A 19,220-nucleotide genomic window follows, 5' to 3' on the forward strand; every position below is an offset into this window, starting at 1 on the left:
GCTCCTTTGGCTGAATGAGCAACCCCCCCTGAGCTAAGCTCCAAAACCTAGCAGAAAGCCTTTCGCAGAAAAGTAGTGTTTATTAAAACTACACAAGGGGACTAAATCTGGAAAGGGATATTATATCAAAAAGCCCACATACTGTACACAAACCTTTGCCCATATAATGTTTTCATGCACATTTATACTGTTTTATGAAGCAATCTTTCGCGTAGGTTTAACTGGTAGCTAAGCTTCCCTTGCTCGTAAGCAAAATCGTCTTTCTGCTGAAGTTGCAAGGCTTAAAAAAAAAATCTTCACCAAACACCAAAAACAACTTATAACAAAATTGGCAAATTTTGTTCATTTAAATTCCTCCTTTAACGCTGACAATAAGTGAAACGGAGTACAGATCAATCAAATGTGTGAGATATGGTCCATGAAACAATCTGTGTGTTTATTTAGGATTAGTAGAAATAAAAATCACAAATTTTCCACAGACAAATGCTGTTCAGTCATGTAACACCATCTTGATTCCCATCTCGAAGCTTTATAAAACGCTTTCAGTGAGGGTCTTTGCGAGGGTGTAAAAGAGGGCTATGGCTGTTCGGAAAGGAATCGGATTAGCGTTCTTTTTTTGTCAGCACGTCCTTGTTAAATCTGTAGGTGAATACAAAAGGAAATGGCAGTGGCCTTGAGCTTCAAGACTATGCTGTGGCAAAGAACAAATATAGTCAGTTTGGATAGCAAGCATCTTGTATGATTTTTCCTTTCTCCCTTCTCACTTCATGCCTCCCTTACTCCTCATATGAATTTCAGCAACAGTTCATACGTCGCGTTAATAATGCCCCATGAGAGCAAAGAGCGGTGGTAGTTGAGAGTCGCACCACGGAACAGCTTCGCCACACTCCTGCCCCGCTCCCTCCACACTTCCTGAAGCACCTGGCTGCAGGGCACGAACACACCTCCAACCTGCGCCTGTGCCCTGGACTTTGCCACATTCAGCGGGTAGAAGAGGACACCAAGCGCGGCTCCCAGCAGCCCTCCACACACAAAGTCATACAACATGTGTCCAGCATGGGTGTGGGCTTCGGGCAGACATTCTCTGATTGGTCCACGGAGTCCGAAGAAGAGCATGTTGCTAGGCCCGTTGCGCAGCAGCACCGGTACCAAGCCACGGTAGCACTCGCTCACTCCGTGCTGGCGCAGAAGTGTACCAAAGGCGTGTGCCGTGTTGCGGAAACGCCCAGCATGCCTGTGATCCTGAAGTAGCGTCTGCACACGCTCAAATGGTGTCAGGACTGCCTCAGCTGTGCCAGCCAAAATTGCTGCTGTGCTGCGTGTCAAAATTTCGGGAGCACCGCAAAACCCACTGTGATCTAAAAGCAGTCGTGAAAAGTCCTCGTACAGGCCAAACATCAAAGCTACTGTAACCGTCTTCTGCAACAGTGGAGGCAGCAGACCACGATACAGGGTTCGTAAGCCTTCATTTTGAAGTTGACGTACTGCCTCAGTTGCTAGCAGGCCATGCAGCTGTTGCCGGAACAGCACCTTCTGAATGGGGAAGGTGATAATGATGTTGGTAAAAGCAGCCACCGAACCACACACATAGTGCTTCCCTCGAGGTTCGACACCCACCTCCAACCTGTGTGCAATGACAGGGCCGCTGCTGCATGGCTTGCCTGGAGCAGGGTTCTCGGCTTGAGGTTGCAGGGAGGAGTCGGAGGCCATGGTAGTAACCACCCCCATGGGATAATCACGCTACTCCTTGGTGTTTGATCCCAAATGCATATAAAAGCTCTTCAATTTCAGTGCAACCTGTAACAGAAAAAACAAATCAACATCAAACATCTACATAAACATCCTTCAAAAAGATCCATAAATTCATGAAAAATTCATATTCAAACTATTATTAACCCCTACTAATGATACGAAAATGGAAGCAAACAACGCGGAACTGCCTTGAGTGGATAATGATCCCAAATGATATAAAAACCAGCGCGCGAAAGTATTTCAGGTCCTACACTGTAGATGGAGACGTTCCGGTCAAAAATAATGCTGGTTGTCGACCTTGTTTTAAACAAACTTCGCACCCCAACGAGGCAGCAAAAAGTCACAGACAGAGTCACAGACGAGCACCAAGCACACAACCTTGTATTATTGTATACAAGTTGGATCACTATACTGTTTTTTTTTTTTTGTTTGTTCCGCTGTAGTCTATGCTTCCTGCTGTCTGTGAGCATGTGTTTTCAATTCAGGAAGGGGAATCTTTGTACGGAGAATCGTTGCAGTTTAAGTGAGACGTGGTTAAATGGTAATGGTTGGTTTTAGCTACAGTTGAGGCAGTATACTGACCTGATGTCCTGCATGCATGGCATGGACTTCATTTTGTTGTCCACATAAAAGCATAAAATTGCACAGCAACACATTGAAATCAAGGCAGATTTAAGATAAAAAAGTTCTTGTAAGTAAGTCTAGCATACAATGTTTATTTGGGCAGTAAATGCATTGCCTACTACTTTACTATGTGGACTTTGGTTTAATATGTATGTCACATGGCACAGTATTTCCCTCGTTTTGCTTCTCAGCAACTTTATTCTGTTGCTTTCAGTCTCTATAACTGATAGCGGTCTAGTGTTGCTGTAAGTGACTAGAAATAGAAGCTGTACGATACGGTTATGCAAAAGATGGGCGTGTGGTGAACAACCACTTTGCTATGGACTGTTAGTGATCTACAAGATGAAAAACAGGACAACGTTACTAGCGTGAAAGTGGAATGTTTGTAAACGTGTCTGTGTACAGGTGAGGAGGCGGGACATCTGGACAGACAGACCAAAGGGGTAATTTCTATCAGCACCATTAACAGCAGGCAAACACATGGCATTGTGGGTAATGTAGGAAATAGAGAACACAATACAGTCAGAAAGACTATCGATGATGGTTGTTCAGGGTGGATTTTTTTCCCTCCGGTCATTCTCATTTTATAATCTTCTCATATTGCAGTCTCCTCTGCAGAGCATGTCAGATCGTTCTCTACCCAACATGAAGCAAAAGACAACACGACACTGCTGAAGTGCACTTAAGTGGAGAGCCGTCATGGATTGCATGGTTGCACTTAAGGCAAATGCTGAATCACTATTTTGTTCATTTATTTTTTGGTTTCAAAATCGTCTTTCCCAACTGATCAAACAGACTGAACACATGTATCTGTGCAACTGGCCTTGAGTGCACAATGAAAAAGCAAACAGCACTTAAAGTGTAGTGTGTGACCTCTTGTTGGTTGTGTACATTGGAGAGACCAGGACTGGCAGCACCATGCATAAACTTGCTCCAGCTTTGGTGATAAGAGCTGTTACATAACTCCAGGGTGACTCTACCATTCAGACAGAGATGAGGAAAGAACACGCTTTTCCCGACTCCTTACAAAAAAGTGCATTTGGCTTTTTGTCTGTCCTTCCATTATATTTTGAACTTTTATATCAATATGTATATTTATAATCTGTTTGCCAAAGTTGGGGTTTTTTCTGGTCTCTTGCTCTTGTCCTTTTTACCAGTTTCATTCGGTTTCTTTTTGTTCCACTCTTCGGTAGGGTCATTTTTCACTGCTGGTAACAGTATCCCTGAACAGATATCTTTTTATACTTTTCTCCAACTCTGTAAAAAGGTCAATAATTTCAGGTCTTGCAGCGGCTGCATTTCTGATTACGCCGTGTAACTCGACTGCTCACGGCGAACATCTTGAGAGCTTCAGTGCTAGAATTTGAATGAAATGTAGCTCAAAACAGGGATCCGATCTTATCAAAAAGGGCTGGTGTGGGTGTAGGTTTCTATTCCAACTAAGCAGAAACCAAGATCAACTGATTAAACATTTCATATAAGGTGTGGCTTCTGCTTGATTTGAATAAAAACCTGCACCCAAACCAGTCCTTTGCTTATAAGACTTGGCAAACACACCCCTGGCATAGAACAATGGATTATAACACTGTTATACGGTTGTGCATATAGTAGGTCTTAAAATATGCTGGTTAAAACACTGTGACACAAGCATTATGTCCTGAAAGCACTTGTATTGAGATCAACACCCACCACAACCAAGCCCAGGATAAAGCGGTTACTGAAAACGAACAAATACAGTAAATGTCACACATTAAGGAAGGTCTATGTAGGTGTTTGTTGTCCCTTATGACAGACTAAAGTTTGATGAAAAGAGCAGGTCAGAAGATTGAACCCCTGAACAGACTTAAGTCAGAATGTGTAATATTTCTGTCGTTCAGCAAAGATGTTGCTGTGGGATTAAGACATTTGTTCATTATATCTGGATGTTACTCTTATCAAACACAAGCACCACCAAGAAAGTCGGTAAAATGATCATTACACCTCATGAAGGAGTTATTTTTCTTCTCTACAGGTTAATCACATATGTTAATTAACTCAAATTAGACACATACAATTCAAAATCTAAAACATGTCAGGCTTCCCTTACAAAGCTATCTGCAGAACAGCTTTTGATTCATGTATCCTGTTCTCCAAACCTGGCTTTTGACTCCATTAATTATTTGGCTAGGGAATGAAGACCGTCGCTCACCATGCAGCTAACAGGTTAGCTGTTGTTTCTAAGGTTGTTGTTTCTGTGTCACAGTCGGGCTGTTTCTTGTTCATCGTGTCATTGTTTGAAAGCTGGATGGTGGATTCTGTCTGTAAACTTGACAAGAATAAATTTCACCCCAAAAGCCATTTCTCTTCCCCTACTAACGGTACGAGACATAATTAATTCCGGTGGTGTCTGCACATGGTAATATCAGCTTGAGCGACAGGCTGGATCAGGTTCCATGAAGAAATTAATTGTGCGGCCCAGTATGTGCCCCAAGGTACTGTTTGGACAGACTGGCAGTAGATTTGTTTTGCTTATTGAGCCACAAAAACATTAGTGATGTCAGGTCAGGAGGTCTGGGGTGCAGTCAGAGATCCAGTTCAGGGATCTGAGGTTTGAGGCAATTCCAAAACATTAGTAAAACCTCACAGCTGCATCAAAGTTCCAGGGTCTTCATTTCAATCCTGAGCTCAAATGACTGTGTGTGTTGAGTTTTATGTGCATTGTGTGTAAGAGTGTGTATGAGTGGTTGTCCTCCCAGTACTCTAGATTCTTCCCACCTCTAAAAAAAACTGGCATTTAGGTGGATTGGTGACTTATTTGCCAATAACAAATAAAAACACCCCATCCATTTGTGTACACTCAGTGGTCCTTGGATAGGTTCTGGATTCCATTGCATCTTGTTCAGGATAAAGCAAGTTAATAAATAAAAATGAGCCAACTTGAACATTTTTGCAGACATCAACAGGACCATTTCCATCCAGAGAACAGGGGGAAGAAGGCAAAGGCAAAACCTTTGTAATCAGCTATTAAGATGCACATGCAACGTGTCAATATCAAGACAAAACACAAGACCGAACACTACAGTACTCTGTTAGAATTCCGGTTAGTCTGCCAAGTTCACCATTTACATGAGACAAATCTGTTGCCTGTACACACATGTTTAACAGCATGCAAACTTATGGAAATGAACGGAATTATGAAACTGTGCACGTGCTGCAGCTTCTGTCAAAAATAGAGAGGGCAGAATGTTGGAGACAGCTGCGACTAAAGAGCACTTCGGGTCATATCCTTTGGCTGTCTTCCTTCTCGCTCGAGGAAAGAATCTGCTATTCGTTTATTAATTATTACACACATACAAAGGCATGAGCAACTAATACACACTCAGCTAGTGGAATGAACCAAGTAAAAATCTTATTAGGATGTTAAAGTGCATTTCATACCCAAGCACCAGGAAGATATTTCCTTTTATAAAGCTAGATCATACAGCCACATTTCCCAATCTTCATAAACAAGGTGAACACACCCATGAATGTAATCATACAGTAACCAGACTGCGGACAATAAATTCCCACCCAACTGAGTCAAGCTTGTTGACATCTTTCTGTCTTTCAATAACAAATAAATCTAATCTAGGTTTAAGAAAAGGATTTTTTTATTTTTTTTATTATTATTTTTTATTTTATTTTTGTTGGGGGGGGGGGGGGGTTTGCACATATATCAGGTCTTCTCTTAAGATGGAGTAATAAAATTATTGCTTTTCTTTACTCTGTGTTTTACCTAAAGCTTCAACTGAAAAAGAAGGGTTCAAATCCATTCAGTTCTCAAACACATCATGAAGTATATATATAAAACACACGGTTATTATTACGACAACTACTCAACAATATAGAAGTGATATTCCAACACACTGTTCCATATCTTTGTTTTCTACTGAGAACATCTTTATAGTAAAATCCATCCAGAACACAGGCATATCTAACACAGGCTTACAGAGCGTGGAGTCTATTCCAGGGACTCAGAGAACGGAAAACTACCATTCCAACAAATGGCACAACCACATACATATACCCACACTATGGGGTATTAGGAAATGCCAATCAGCCAACCACTCATCTCTCTGGATATGAGGAGGAAACCCTAAAGAACAGGAAAAACATGCAAACACCATAGAGTGTGAAGGTGCGAGACAAAAGCACAAACCACTTATAATGCCATGTCCCTCTCCGTTTGGCAAATAAACATTTTAGGTTAAAAGTACAACAACTAGATTTGTGGTATTAGTAAGTATGTAAATGTATGCGTGTTTAATTGGATGATACCTCATAAGAATAATGAAAATTACATTTACATAAAATAGTCCAGTAGAAAACATGATGAAAGAATATTAATGGTCAACTGGAAAATATTCATTTTGATATCTGTTTAAAAAAATTATCACATGTAGTGCAACATAACAGTATTATATTATATTGTATTGTGACATATTGTATTGTTATGTATTGTATTATATTGTGATGTACAGTATTATATAGTGATGTATTATATTGTGATGTACAGTATTATATTGTGATGTATAGTGATGTATAGTATTATATTGTGATGTATAGTGATGTATAGTATTATATTGTGATGTATTATATTGTGATGTATAGTATTATATTGTGATGTATAGTGATGTATTCTATTGTGATGTATAGTATTATATTGTGATGTATAGTATTATATTGTGATGTATTATATTGTGATGTATTCTATTGTGATGTATAGTATTATATTGTGATGTATTCTATTGTGATGTATAGTATTATATTGTGATGTATAGTGATGTATTTGTATAATATTGTGATGTGATGTATAGTGATGTGTTATATTGTGATGTATTGCAATGAATAGTATTGTATTGTGATGTATAGTGGTGTATAATATTGTGATGTATAGTGATGTATTGTGATAACAGTATTGTATTGTGATGTATTGTATAGTGATGTATAGTATTGTATTGTGATGTATAGTATTTTATAGTGATGTATTGTGATGTGATGTATAGTAGTGTATAATATTGTGATGTATAGTGATGAATAGTATTGTATAGTGATGTATAGTATTGTATAGTGATGTATTGTATAGTATAGTGATGTATAGTATTGCATAGTATAGTGATGCATAGTATTGTATTGTGATGTTTTGTGATGAATAGTATTGTGATGTATAGTATAGTGATGTATAGTGATGTATTGTGATGTATTTTGATGTATTGTGATGAATAGTATTGTATAGTGATGTATAGTATAGTTCTGTATAGTATTGTATAGTGATGTATTGTATAGTATAGTGATGTATAGTATTGTATAGTATAGTGATGTGTAGTATTGTATTGTGATGTTTTGTGATGTATAGTATTGTGATGTATAGTATTGTGATGTATAGTATTGTGATGTATAGTATTGTGATGTATAGTGATGTATTGTGTAGTTTTAGAAGCTGGGGTTAGATGGGGCTGCTATTCGTATAACATTGCTAATGATTTGATCCCACTGCCAGATTGTACCTTTAATCAGGTTGAAGCTCATTAGCAGATTTAGTGACTCGTTAATCCTGTAATTAAATCAGAGTGACAGATCAGATGATCACACCAAGTTAAAACAACAGCTGGGAAACTAGATACCAAATCCATCCACATAGGAATAACACTGACTAACATCTAGTCGTCTTGTTTCAGTAACAGAACACAGACGTCCTGAGGTAAAAAGATCACAGACAAACTGCAGCTGAGATGCTAGTTAGCTAATGAGCTAACGGTTTAAACCGTCTGTCGAGCTGCATACACAGGTCAGGGTCTGTCTGTCATTTATAACGTGCTGTTTAAAATGTTACTTCTGGTGCTTTTACAAATAAAAGTGATATAGAGCAGAGCCGAATCTTTACCTTGACTGTCCCGCGGACACAAACCTCTGCAGAGTGACCCAGGAAAAAACATCTCCTGACAGGTCGCACTGTGTCTTCTTCCTCTGTTATATATACAACTTACACTGAAAGCGTCGTTACTGACACCTAGCGGATACTGGTACTAATTATACTCTGCGTGTAGCCCATCCAGACGCACATTGTATTAATAACATAAACACAGAGGCTTTACTTACTTTCACACTTTAGCTGGAATGTCACCGTTTCTCAGCTCTTATTAACTTCATTTCCAACACAGCGAGACAAATTCCTGTACATGTAAATTCCTTACAGTGCCTGAGAAATGGCTGAGCAATAAACCTGATTCTGATTCTAAAGTTCTAACAAACTGTGTGGGAATTAGTGGGTACTGCAGGTGACCCACGGGGTGAGTGGGTTGAGGAGGTTGAGGGTGTCTTGTAATAAAGAATTACATTTATTAATTACATTAATGACTTGTGCCTATTTCTCATGCACCTGAAATTAATCAGAATGTAATTCTTTATTACCCAACCCACTCACCCCACTCAACCCAATTACCCCACTCACCCCACTCAACCCACTTACCCCACTCTCCCCACTCACCCCACCCAACCCGTGGGTCCTTCGTAGCGCCCACTAATCCCCCTGCTCATTCAGTGCAGCAGGCTGTGTTTTAGAGACACTGCAGAATCGCCTGAATCCAGGCCAGTTCTGCTATTGTGTTCTTGCCATATAAGAAATTTGCAGGACATATAGCAGATATCCAGTCATTGCTCATACTGAGCACATTTTATGCTATGTACCTTAATCTGGCCAAAAGAAATGATTTTTTAATTAATAAAAATAAATAAATACATACATACGTACACAAAGCAGCATTCTTCCAGCGTGTTATGTTACGCACAGATCATTATAACTCCACCGAATGCACTGTTAAAGAAAAAAAAAACATCCATTGACCATATCATCATGATGAAAATCTAAAATGAGTGTCATTATGAAGTGACGACTGGGTGCGGATGTTATTCAGAGAAAATGATGGCATGTATCTGTACCACATAGACACTGGAACTAAAAAGCCAAAACATGTTCCTGTGCATAAAGCAAGGTTTACGGAGATATGCCAAGGTTGTCAGGGGAAGAACTGAAGTGGCTTGTGCAGAGCCTTGACCTTTGAACTTCAGTGAACAGCTTTGGCATGAAATGCTGACATGAACCAGTCCTTCTCATCCCAGGAGATCCAGATGTTATTAACATATAGCTTTGATTATCTGGTGTCTGCTAACTCTTGTCTATATAGAGTCTTTAACTCTTAATTCAGATCTTTTTCTATCATTGCAACAGTACAGTATAGTATGTTTACCTCATGCACTGTACAACTTAGAGTTTAAATACTAAACTACTAAAAGTTTAATACTAAATAAATAAATAAATAAATACTAAAGTTGAATACTATATAAATAAATAAATAAATAAATAAATAAATACTACATTTTAATACTGCTCATTGTTATAAAGGAATCACAATATACATATCTATACATCACAATAAATGATGTCAAAAATAGAAGAAAAACAACAAACAACAACAAAAACAACCTTTACCGTTAGCTGAAATATTAAAATAAAATTAAGATAAAATTAAAATAAAATGTGGTTTACAGTTCAGTTAAAATACAATCTGATTCTCTCTCTCTGCTTATGGAAATGCTATGCCTTTGTACACCAGCAGGTGGCAACAGTTAACTGTGTGGTTCTGAGCAGGCACAAGGGAAGCAATACAGGCGCGATCCATTTTTTAAATAGGGTGGCGAGTCTTTATCGTGTCACTTTTTAAAAACTTTTACCGTCTTAACTTTCGCAAACAGTATTCATTTTATATATCTACTCCTATAAGTTATTTATCTGCATGTGTATACACAGGAATGTATTTTAAATCATATGCTTTACTTAATCAATTCTGCACGTCTCCCCTCTGTACAATGATTCTACTGACACAAATAGTATAAACACATGGCGGGAAATTTGTGCGGAAGTCAGGAGCGGCTGCTGATGGTTAATGGGATGAAGTCATCTATGTTTTTGTGGTGATTTGTCTCTTATTCAGCTGTGAAGATGAGTCGCGTGACAAGATTGTTAAAAACTCTTCAGAATGAAGCCAAGGTTTATAATGTCTAATATCTGCCTTATACTAATATCTGTTTTATACTGATCACTGGTCATTAGGGGTTTATTACTGCTTATATACTGTCTATAAGAGCATTCGGGTTTAATTCAGATCACAAGTTTCTTTCATTTTATTATACAGAGTTAAGGGTTCTATAGTAAATTACACTTAGATTTAGTATAATATACCTTTATTCGTCCCACAATGGGGACATTTCTCTGTTACAGCAGCAAAGAGAAAGAAATACAAATATATAAAAGAATAGAGACATAATATAGTATACAGTATTTACACAACACAATGTATAAATACAGAGAAGAACAAAAGAGACCACGAGTAAGTAGTTACACTAACAGACATTGCACACAGGTAATATTGCACATTTTTTAAAGATTTCTGTCATTGCACGTGTTGTTTAAAATAACTTTGATATTGTTATTATTACAGTTAAACAGCAATAAGTGTGTATTATGGTGTCTGGTTCACTGGGAGCAGCTCTGATTGTACAGTCTAATAGCAGCAGGGAGAAAAGTCCGTCTGTATCGCTCCTTCAGACACTTTGGATGTAACAGTCTGTCCTTGAAGGAGCTGCTATAGAGTTACATATAGAGTTACATATAGAGTATAGAGTTACGGGTAAGATACACTTAAATTTAGTATAGAGTTACGGGTAAGATACCCTTAAATTTAGTATAGAGTTACGGGTAAGATACACTTAAATTTAGTATAGAGTTACGGGCAAGATGCATTTAAATTTAGTATAGAGTTACGGGCAAGATGCATTTAAATTTAGTATAGAGTTACGGGCAAGATGCATTTAAATTTAGTATAGAGTTACGGGCAAGATGCATTTAAATTTAGTATAGAGTTACGGGCAAGATGCATTTAAATTTAGTATAGAGTTACGGGCAAGATGCATTTAAATTTAGTATAGAGTTACGGGCAAGATGCATTTAAATTTAGTATAGAGTTACGGGTAAGATACACTTAAATTTAGTATAGAGTTACGGGTAAGATACACTTAAATTTAGTATAGAGTTACGGGTAAGATACACTTAAATTTAGTATAGAGTTACGGGTAAGATACACTTAAATTTAGTATAGAGTTACGGGCAAGATGCATTTAAATTTAGTATAGAGTTACGGGCAAGATGCATTTAAATTTAGTATAGAGTTACGGGCAAGATGCATTTAAATTTAGTATAGAGTTACGGGTAAGATACACTTAAATTTAGAACAGAGCTACGGGTAAGATGCACTTAAATTTAGTATAGAGTTACGGGTAAGATGCACTTAAATTTAGTATAGAGTTACGGGTAAGATGCACTTAAATTTAGTATAGAGTTACGGGCAAGATGCATTTAAATTTAGTATAGAGTTACGGGCAAGATGCATTTAAATTTAGTATAGAGTTACGGGTAAGATGCATTTAAATTTAGTATAGAGTTACGGGCAAGATGCATTTAAATTTAGTATAGAGTTACGGGTAAGATGCACTTAAATTTAGTATAGAGTTACGGGTAAGATACACTTAAATTTAGTATAGAGTTAAGGATTCTATAGCACATTTAATTTCAATTCTGTATAGTGTTAAGGGTGATTTACATTTAAAGTTTAGTATAGAGTTAAGGGTTCTATAGTAAATTACGTTTAAATTCTGTATAGTGTTAAGGTTTCTATAGTAACAACACACTGGTTTCTGTAAGCGGAAATGCTTTTAGTTTAAATTTAGTTATAAACCAAATTTAAGATGTGTGCCGTTTAAGAATATAACAGTTGATATGGTATCACTTTATGTAAAGAGACGTGGCTTTAACGGTAATGGACGGAGACTCGGGTGGTAGTGCTTTGTAACAGTCTAACAGTAAAACCGTTCCTTTACAGTTTCCGTCTCGTTCACTTCTACGTGCTGCTTTTTTCTTGCTTTTTGCAGACCGTATTAGTGTCGTCTGTGATGGAGCATGTCACTGGTTGGACCTATTGAATGAACCCCTTTGAGTCTGAAGGAGCACTTAGACCTGAGTGTGAATGTATTGCTAGTTAATGTTCATGAACGAGGTTCTGCTGATTCACCACTTTTTCATCAACAAGAGAGGAGAAAGAGAGAACAGTGCATCTGAATAGTGTTTAGAATAAAAGACAAGCCTTATGTATTGTCATGTTGTTCATAGGTTAATCTGGTATACAAGAATGTGAAAAAACGACAATTTTATTATTGTAGCATTGAAAATTACTTTATACACGTGTGTAAAAATGCTTTTTTTAATTTCATTCGTATCCTCATTCGTGAAAAATTATCCTCAAAACTAACCTGAACTGATTTGAAGTTTAATTCAGAATTAAATTTCCCAGACATCTTTGTGGATTGGACATGAGGATTTTAATAATCAAATGATACAAAACTTGTAGCATAAACCTACTATGCTAAGAGAATAAAACAATGACGTGCATGTCAAAATAAATAAATAAATACATGTCACACTATGTCTGTGTGCTATAACATAATCACGGGTTACCAGACCCGGTCCTGTCGTACCCTCGGTACTGCACATTTTAGCATATTTCCCTCTGTAGCACACACAGGAAGGGCTACCTTGTCACAAAATAGTGTCCATTAATATACAACAGATTTCTACCTCACTGTGGTACAAGAGAGGTGAAGAGTTTTGGGATTTGTGTTTATGAGGAGGTTCAGTTATATTTACTCTGATAACATTAACTTCACATCAAGCTGTATCACACCATCCTATAATTACATTTACAGCATTTAGCAGACACCCTTATCCAGAGTGACTTGCAACTGAGGGTTATGGGCCTTGCTCAGGGGCCCAGCACTGGCAGGTTGGTGGACCTGGGGTTCAAACCCATGACCTTCCGATCAGTAGCCCAACACCTTAACCACTGAGCTACCACATCCCTTTCCTGTATCAGCATAACTCTAATAGTTTCCTGACTTACTGTAAAATATTGTAATTCGAGCTTTCGCAATCAGCTAAAAAATGACTATATTTAGCTTCTGATCTTATTGGTTTAGTTTACTTTTCTAATGTATGGCTTGCCTAACCTCCTTATATCCTGCACATTTCCAGAGTGGGAGTGAGAAGCAAAATGATTTGACATCAGCAGAAAATCTGGACATGTCCTCAATAGAGAAAGCCAGCTTCCTTCAAGGAGAGGAGTATTCCTCCTATGGCATGTGCAACATTCATACACTGAGAAATACAATCCTCAAAACCACAATACAGCTCGACAAAACTGTTAGTCGTATCATCTCTTTTTTTTTTTTTTTTTTTTTTTGTTTGTTTAGGTAATCCCCTTCACAGCACTGCTCTAGAAGATGAACGCAGACCCGAAACTGACCATGGACAAAAAGCCAAAGCTGTAAAACAGGCTGGTAAAGGAAGAGGGAATGAGGTACAAGGCATGACAGAGACTCCAAAGAGACCTGTGAAAAATCTGAAAGCTCAACAGGAAAACAATGTGCAGGCACAGAAGAAAAGCTCCAAATCTAGAGGGAATCAAAAGCCACCAGAACATACAGACCCTGCACCAAAGTCTCAGTATTTAAAAATGTTCCTTTATTTTTTTTATTCTTGACATGTTCCTTACCAACCTAGATCGTTTTGATTACTAATCATTTTGTAATAATCAATATATTGATTAGTTTGTGTATGGATGTGTGTTATTTACCCTCAGACATCTGCAGACCATCTCAAAGAGCAAAAAGAATGAAGGCAATAAAAGAGCACAGTCTAAGGTCTCTGATTCAACTATATCCAATGTTACATTTCTTTAGCCTTTTACTGTGTACTGTGTGTGTGTGTGTGTGTGTGTGTGTGTGTGTGTTTTGTATTTTGTTGTCATTTTTTTGGTCTATCAGCTGTGTCTGTTATCATGAATAGATGCGATGTTCTTTTTTTCTCCCCAGAGACCAGTTAATGGAAATTCAGCCAGTGACACATCACCTGAAGCAACTTACACCCAAAGCCAGAGGCGCACATCTTTGTCCTCAGAGGACTTGACTGATGAGGATGAGAGCTTTGTAAGTTCAGCTGTTTCCAAATGTATTACAGAAACTACGTAGCCCAGAGGTGTCCAATCTTACCTGGAGGGATCGGTGTGGGTGCAGGTTTTCATTCCAACCAATCAGAAGCCACACCTGAGTCTAAAGAAAGCCAAGACTAACTGATTAAACAAGTATCTGGTGTGGCTCCTGCTGGATGGAAATGAAAACCTGCACTCATATCAGTCCTTGAGAAGATAAGGACTTCTTATCTGGCCCTAGATACAACTGCAATTACAAGGTTTATTTGACATTGACAATTGTCACTGTTTAAATTGGTATGTTTGATTTAGCGTTCAGTTAGATTTCATGTTCAAATTACATTCAATACTTCATTCACAATAGTAATATTTCTACTCGTACACCATTTTTCTTGTCAATTCACAACACACATATGTGCATGAACGAATATTGAGAAAAATAAAACTTGGCTTAAGTTATGTAAAGCTTAAGGAAAAATTCAAATTTGTTTTCCCGTACAATTTTTTTCAGATAATGCAATAAAACATGCCATTATAGCATACATGTTAAGCTCAGCAGTTGAATCTGTATAAAAAAAAGATATAAACAAAATACTTCAATTGCATTGACTCACTTGTGTAAGTTGCTTTTATTAACATTTCTACCATGTATATAATCATTTTGACTCGGCTATTTAATCGCAGCACCCAGGCAGTGAGAGACAAACAGCATCACGCAGGCCAGGGTCATCGTCCGGTCAGCCGCAGAGAGGTCAGAAACAGAAGAGGAAATCTTCAACTGGATTCTTAGGTAAAATGACAACTGAAGTGGAGGTCAGAGCATGTTTTAAATGCAGAACAATGAAATATAAAGGACTTTGTAAAGAGCTTGTCAGAGACTGAGACTTCTAGTGGTTTTAATTCTAGATCATTTCCTAGTACAGCTTTTACTCTACAGACATGTTATGGTTATGAGACATACTACTGATGCTACTTATGAAAAGTCCTACATCAAATACTTACAATAAATATACAATATACTTGTGTGTGTATATATATGTGTGTGTGTATATATATATATATATGTATGTATGTATATATGTATATGTGTATATATATATATATATATATATATATATATATATATATATGTGTGTGTGTGTGTGTGTATATAAATATATATATATATATATATATATATATATATATATATATATATATATATATATAGTAATACTTACGTAATACTTACGTAATATACACATATAAGAAGTGTCCAATGTTATCGGAAAGGGCCAGTGTGAGTGCAGGTTTTCATTCCAATCAAGCAGACGTCACAAATGAGCGTTGAAAGCCAAAATTAACTTAATAAACAGTCCCTTTTGCTCTCTGCTGATAAGAATGGGGTGTCATGTGAGCTGTTCTGTTTTCTGAGTGATAAGATTTTCAGACATAGACTGTTAAGTAGATGATGTCACACTAAAAATCCCATACCTTCTACACATCCCTCATTTTACTACAAAATGGATTCTTTATTATTAGTTCAAGGTGTAGGGCTTAATCATTAGTAGGTCACATAACCATAACTTGTACCTAGGCTGTACTCAGTAACAACACTTGCCCAAATCCACTGAAATTCTCACCTCTTTTACAAGCCCATAACATTTTATTGTTCTTTATTTTAATCTTAGGAGACTCCCTGTGCTTCATGTGATCACAATTCTCTGGTTTTCTCCCTGAGTCAAAAGTTGCTTTAGGCTGATCAACATCTCTAAATTGTGTGTGTGTATGTGTGTGTGTGTGTGTAAAAGATTATTTCCTGTGTGGGTTACTCATACACATATTTCACAATATTCAAATTTCCTTTCATTTTCACCTGCTAGTCATTACCCAGATATCATTAGATTAAGTTATTTTACCATGGAAATTTCAAAATCGTATTTGTGAATGGTGTGTCTATTTGTTAATAAAGAGTGTCAAGACTTGAGAGGATGTGTTGTTTAGCTTGTCCACCTATGATATAATTAGGGACACATCCTTTCTTTATGTTACAGACAATGGCATTCCCAGTAAGAAGCAGAAACCTGGAGTTGGGAGAAATCCGATTGCTCTCGATGTTGTTCTGGAAGCGTTCCAGGAATTTGTCACGCAGTATAAGTAAGATGTTATATATATTTTTTTATGTTCATTTATTTAAGAATTGCTTTTATAATTAATGACAGTGTATTATTATAATGAACTGTTATTTTTAAATATTGAGTTGATGACTTTGTGCAGGGAGACAGTGAGCTCTGAGGTTGTTCAAAAAGCCATACATGCATTTTCTTGCTCATTTGAGGAGGAAGTGACTGAGAAGGTGCGTTAATTTGAATATTTATCTATACAGAAACATTTGTGTATCTGAAATAGCAGTTGATGCAGAGATGGCATATTCTGTAAGAGCAGGGTAGCATGCAAAACTCTATAAAAGTCTGTTTTCCAGATCACTGCAGATAAGGAGTTTAACAGTGTAAAACGTGAAGCTATAAAGGTAATTGAAGTTGTTACACAGTCATTTACATGAGTTCAAAATAATTTCTCAGCAGCTAATCCAATGAACAACTTCAAATATATTTCCTAGAAATTAATGCATCTCTTTTCTGTTTCTTTTTTTTTTGGATGGCCTCAGGTTAATAGAATCCTGAATCAGAAGAAATCTAGACTATTGGAGGCCAAGAACGAACTCCTCAAGTAAGCAATATATGCTAAAAGTAGAAGATTTACAGTTGGAGTGTTTAACACAGTTTGAGAGCTTTATTAGCTTCACATATGTCAACACATTCACACACCATAAGTAAACTTTTCATGGTTGGCTAATCTGTTTTTGTTTTTTTTTGTCTTTATTGTGGCTCTGTCAGGAGTAAGGCTGAGTTGAGGAAGCTTGAGAAAGAGCACAGTGAGCTGGAGGGGAGGCTCACGGCTTTAAAACAGGGCACTGCTTTTCTTAACAACCTGAAAGCACTGAGCAGGAGATATCTGCAACAACGCAGCGCTCATGCTGAAGAACCGGAAACAGTAAGAAATTATTTCTACTTTAACTTGTTTAAAGAAATTCTCATTGCCAAATGGCTCCAAACTTAGTCTTTGATGACTTCCAGCTCATCTTGGTCTTTAAGTGCTTAAAAAAGTCCTTGGTGACTGGGTTGTTTTGGCATTTCTTGATATAGATATGAATATAAAATGTTCTTACAGGTTTTTTGCTAAACAATCTGCCTCTTTCTCAGTCATTTGTTTGTCTGACTTTTTCCTGACAGTATGGACCATGCTGCATGCCAGCTATGTTGCTGGAGGCGAGGAGCATCACAGGGACAGAACACCAGTTAAAGAACATCAATGACAAGTTGCAGAAAGTCTTGGAGGAAACTGCTCACAAAAATCTGTGAATTTTAGTTTGTTTTGTTTTTGTTTTCACTCAATCATAATACTTTTGTCGTTTTTATATATATATATATATATAATATATATTTATATAAAATAAAGCCATGAGTGATATTGATTTATCCTTAAAAATTGGGATTAACAAATAAGCCACTTAGAAAAAAAATTGCCTTTTTACCATGTCAGGTTTAAGGAGAGTATGGTAAGGCATAATAATATCAGCTATGTAGTAGACTCACCTTCCAGTTTGGAAGAGCCTGAGCTTAGAACAAACTCACACTCTTTTTCAGTCTTTAATTTTTTGTGAAAAAGACTGTTGTGTTTGAAAATCTAAAATACTCAAACCTGCACATCTTGGCACCAACAATCTTGCCATGGTTAATTTCAGAGAGATCGCATTTATTGTTTGGTTTTCTCAAAAGAAAAAAGTTTGATCTGCTTTTGACTTTTTTGACTGCTTTTTGATATTTCCAATATGTTATGCATTATACTTCTGCCACATGATTGGTTGATTAGATAACTGCATAAATAAGCAATTGTACAAGTGCACAAAGTGGATAGTGTGTGTTTTTGATGTTTTTTGGGTGTATTGAAATGTTTCGTTTTCAGTGCAAATCCCATGGTTTGCCCTACTGACACAAATTAAATGTGGTTTGTGGTCAAAACAAAATATACCAAAGGAGGTAGACCCCACTGTTTTGAATATGTGATCACTGAATGCTAAAACCATCTCTTGTGGTAATCACAATGCAGTTTGTTTAGTTTGTTAAGCAGCACTCAAGCTCTATAAAAACTTTCAGACAAACACAACAATGTGTTTGTATGTTTCTTTCTTAGTTGTTCTGTGATCTATATCTACAAAACGAGAAAGTCAAGTCTGTTCACAATTTGTGTTTGTGATGACTAATATATGTGTATAGATTAGTTTTTATAGTGTAATTATACCCCCCTTTTTTTTGCTCAGTTGACTTTCAGAAAAGAATGCAAATTGCAAATAATGAAACATAGAGTGTAAACTTTTGGATTGGGTTATTCTATAACTATATAGATTATTAACTAGCTTTTGATGTTTTATTTAGAACAAATTTCAGAAATGAAATCAAACTTTAGAACCTTTAAGATTACACTTCAATTATCTACTTCTGCAGCTCCATGAAAACTTTCCAGCTGATGTCAAAGTACATTGAGATGTTCATCAACATCAGCAAAGAGTGCACGGTCCAATAAAACATGGAATTATTTTTTTCTTATTTTCTGTTCTCTAATAACAGACTTTTTGAATAATTCAATTTTCCCGTTGTTGTCAAGACATTCTCATCTTTTTACTGCACAAGC

At 37.0% G+C, this 19,220-nt stretch overlaps 2 protein-coding genes across 4 annotated transcripts; one reads left to right on the forward strand and one right to left on the reverse strand.

Moving 5' to 3' along the window:
- Positions 1–410: 410 nt before the first annotated feature.
- Positions 411–8,393, reverse strand: slc25a51b (solute carrier family 25 member 51b). Of its 2 annotated transcripts, none has more exons than XM_060885457.1 (2): positions 8,279–8,393; positions 411–1,797 (listed from the first exon to the last, which is right to left on the reverse strand). In XM_060885457.1, the coding sequence occupies exon 2, from the start codon at positions 1,726–1,728 to the stop codon at positions 784–786; it is 945 nt and encodes a 314-aa protein (XP_060741440.1). In that variant the 5' UTR covers positions 1,729–1,797; positions 8,279–8,393; the 3' UTR covers positions 411–783. The 2 variants fall into 2 exon arrangements, with proteins under 2 accessions (XP_060741440.1, XP_060741441.1); XM_060885458.1 differs by lacking the exon at positions 8,279–8,393 and adding an exon at positions 2,335–2,462.
- A 1,903-nt stretch (positions 8,394–10,296) lies between these two features.
- On the forward strand, positions 10,297–18,695 carry cenpu (centromere protein U). 2 transcript variants are annotated; one of them, XM_060885866.1, is made up of 12 exons: positions 10,297–10,441; positions 13,535–13,637; positions 13,753–14,005; positions 14,142–14,202; positions 14,374–14,487; positions 15,174–15,279; positions 16,523–16,625; positions 16,746–16,824; positions 16,951–16,998; positions 17,137–17,198; positions 17,366–17,522; positions 17,762–18,695. In XM_060885866.1, exons 1-12 carry the CDS (start codon positions 10,394–10,396, stop codon positions 17,888–17,890), a joined length of 1,263 nt encoding a protein of 420 aa, XP_060741849.1. In that variant the 5' UTR covers positions 10,297–10,393; the 3' UTR covers positions 17,891–18,695. The 2 variants fall into 2 exon arrangements, with proteins under 2 accessions (XP_060741849.1, XP_060741850.1); XM_060885867.1 differs by having other exon boundaries at positions 13,753–13,999.
- The last annotated feature ends 525 nt before the right edge of the window (positions 18,696–19,220 follow it).

Source organism: Tachysurus vachellii, chromosome 13 (assembly GCF_030014155.1).
Source record: "Tachysurus vachellii isolate PV-2020 chromosome 13, HZAU_Pvac_v1, whole genome shotgun sequence".
In the NCBI taxonomy this organism is placed as follows: domain Eukaryota; kingdom Metazoa; phylum Chordata; class Actinopteri; order Siluriformes; family Bagridae; genus Tachysurus; species Tachysurus vachellii.

Coding starts and splice junctions, on each gene's coding strand:
- slc25a51b (XM_060885457.1), bottom strand. CDS start 1,728: ATGGGGGTGGTTACTACCATGGCCTCCGACTCCTCCCTGCAACCTCAA.
- cenpu (XM_060885866.1), top strand. CDS start 10,394: ATGAGTCGCGTGACAAGATTGTTAAAAACTCTTCAGAATGAAGCCAAG. Junction 10,442..13,534: donor CTCTTCAGAATGAAGCCAAG/GTTTATAATGTC, acceptor GCACATTTCCAG/AGTGGGAGTGAGAAGCAAAA. Junction 16,626..16,745: donor GAATTTGTCACGCAGTATAA/GTAAGATGTTAT, acceptor GACTTTGTGCAG/GGAGACAGTGAGCTCTGAGG.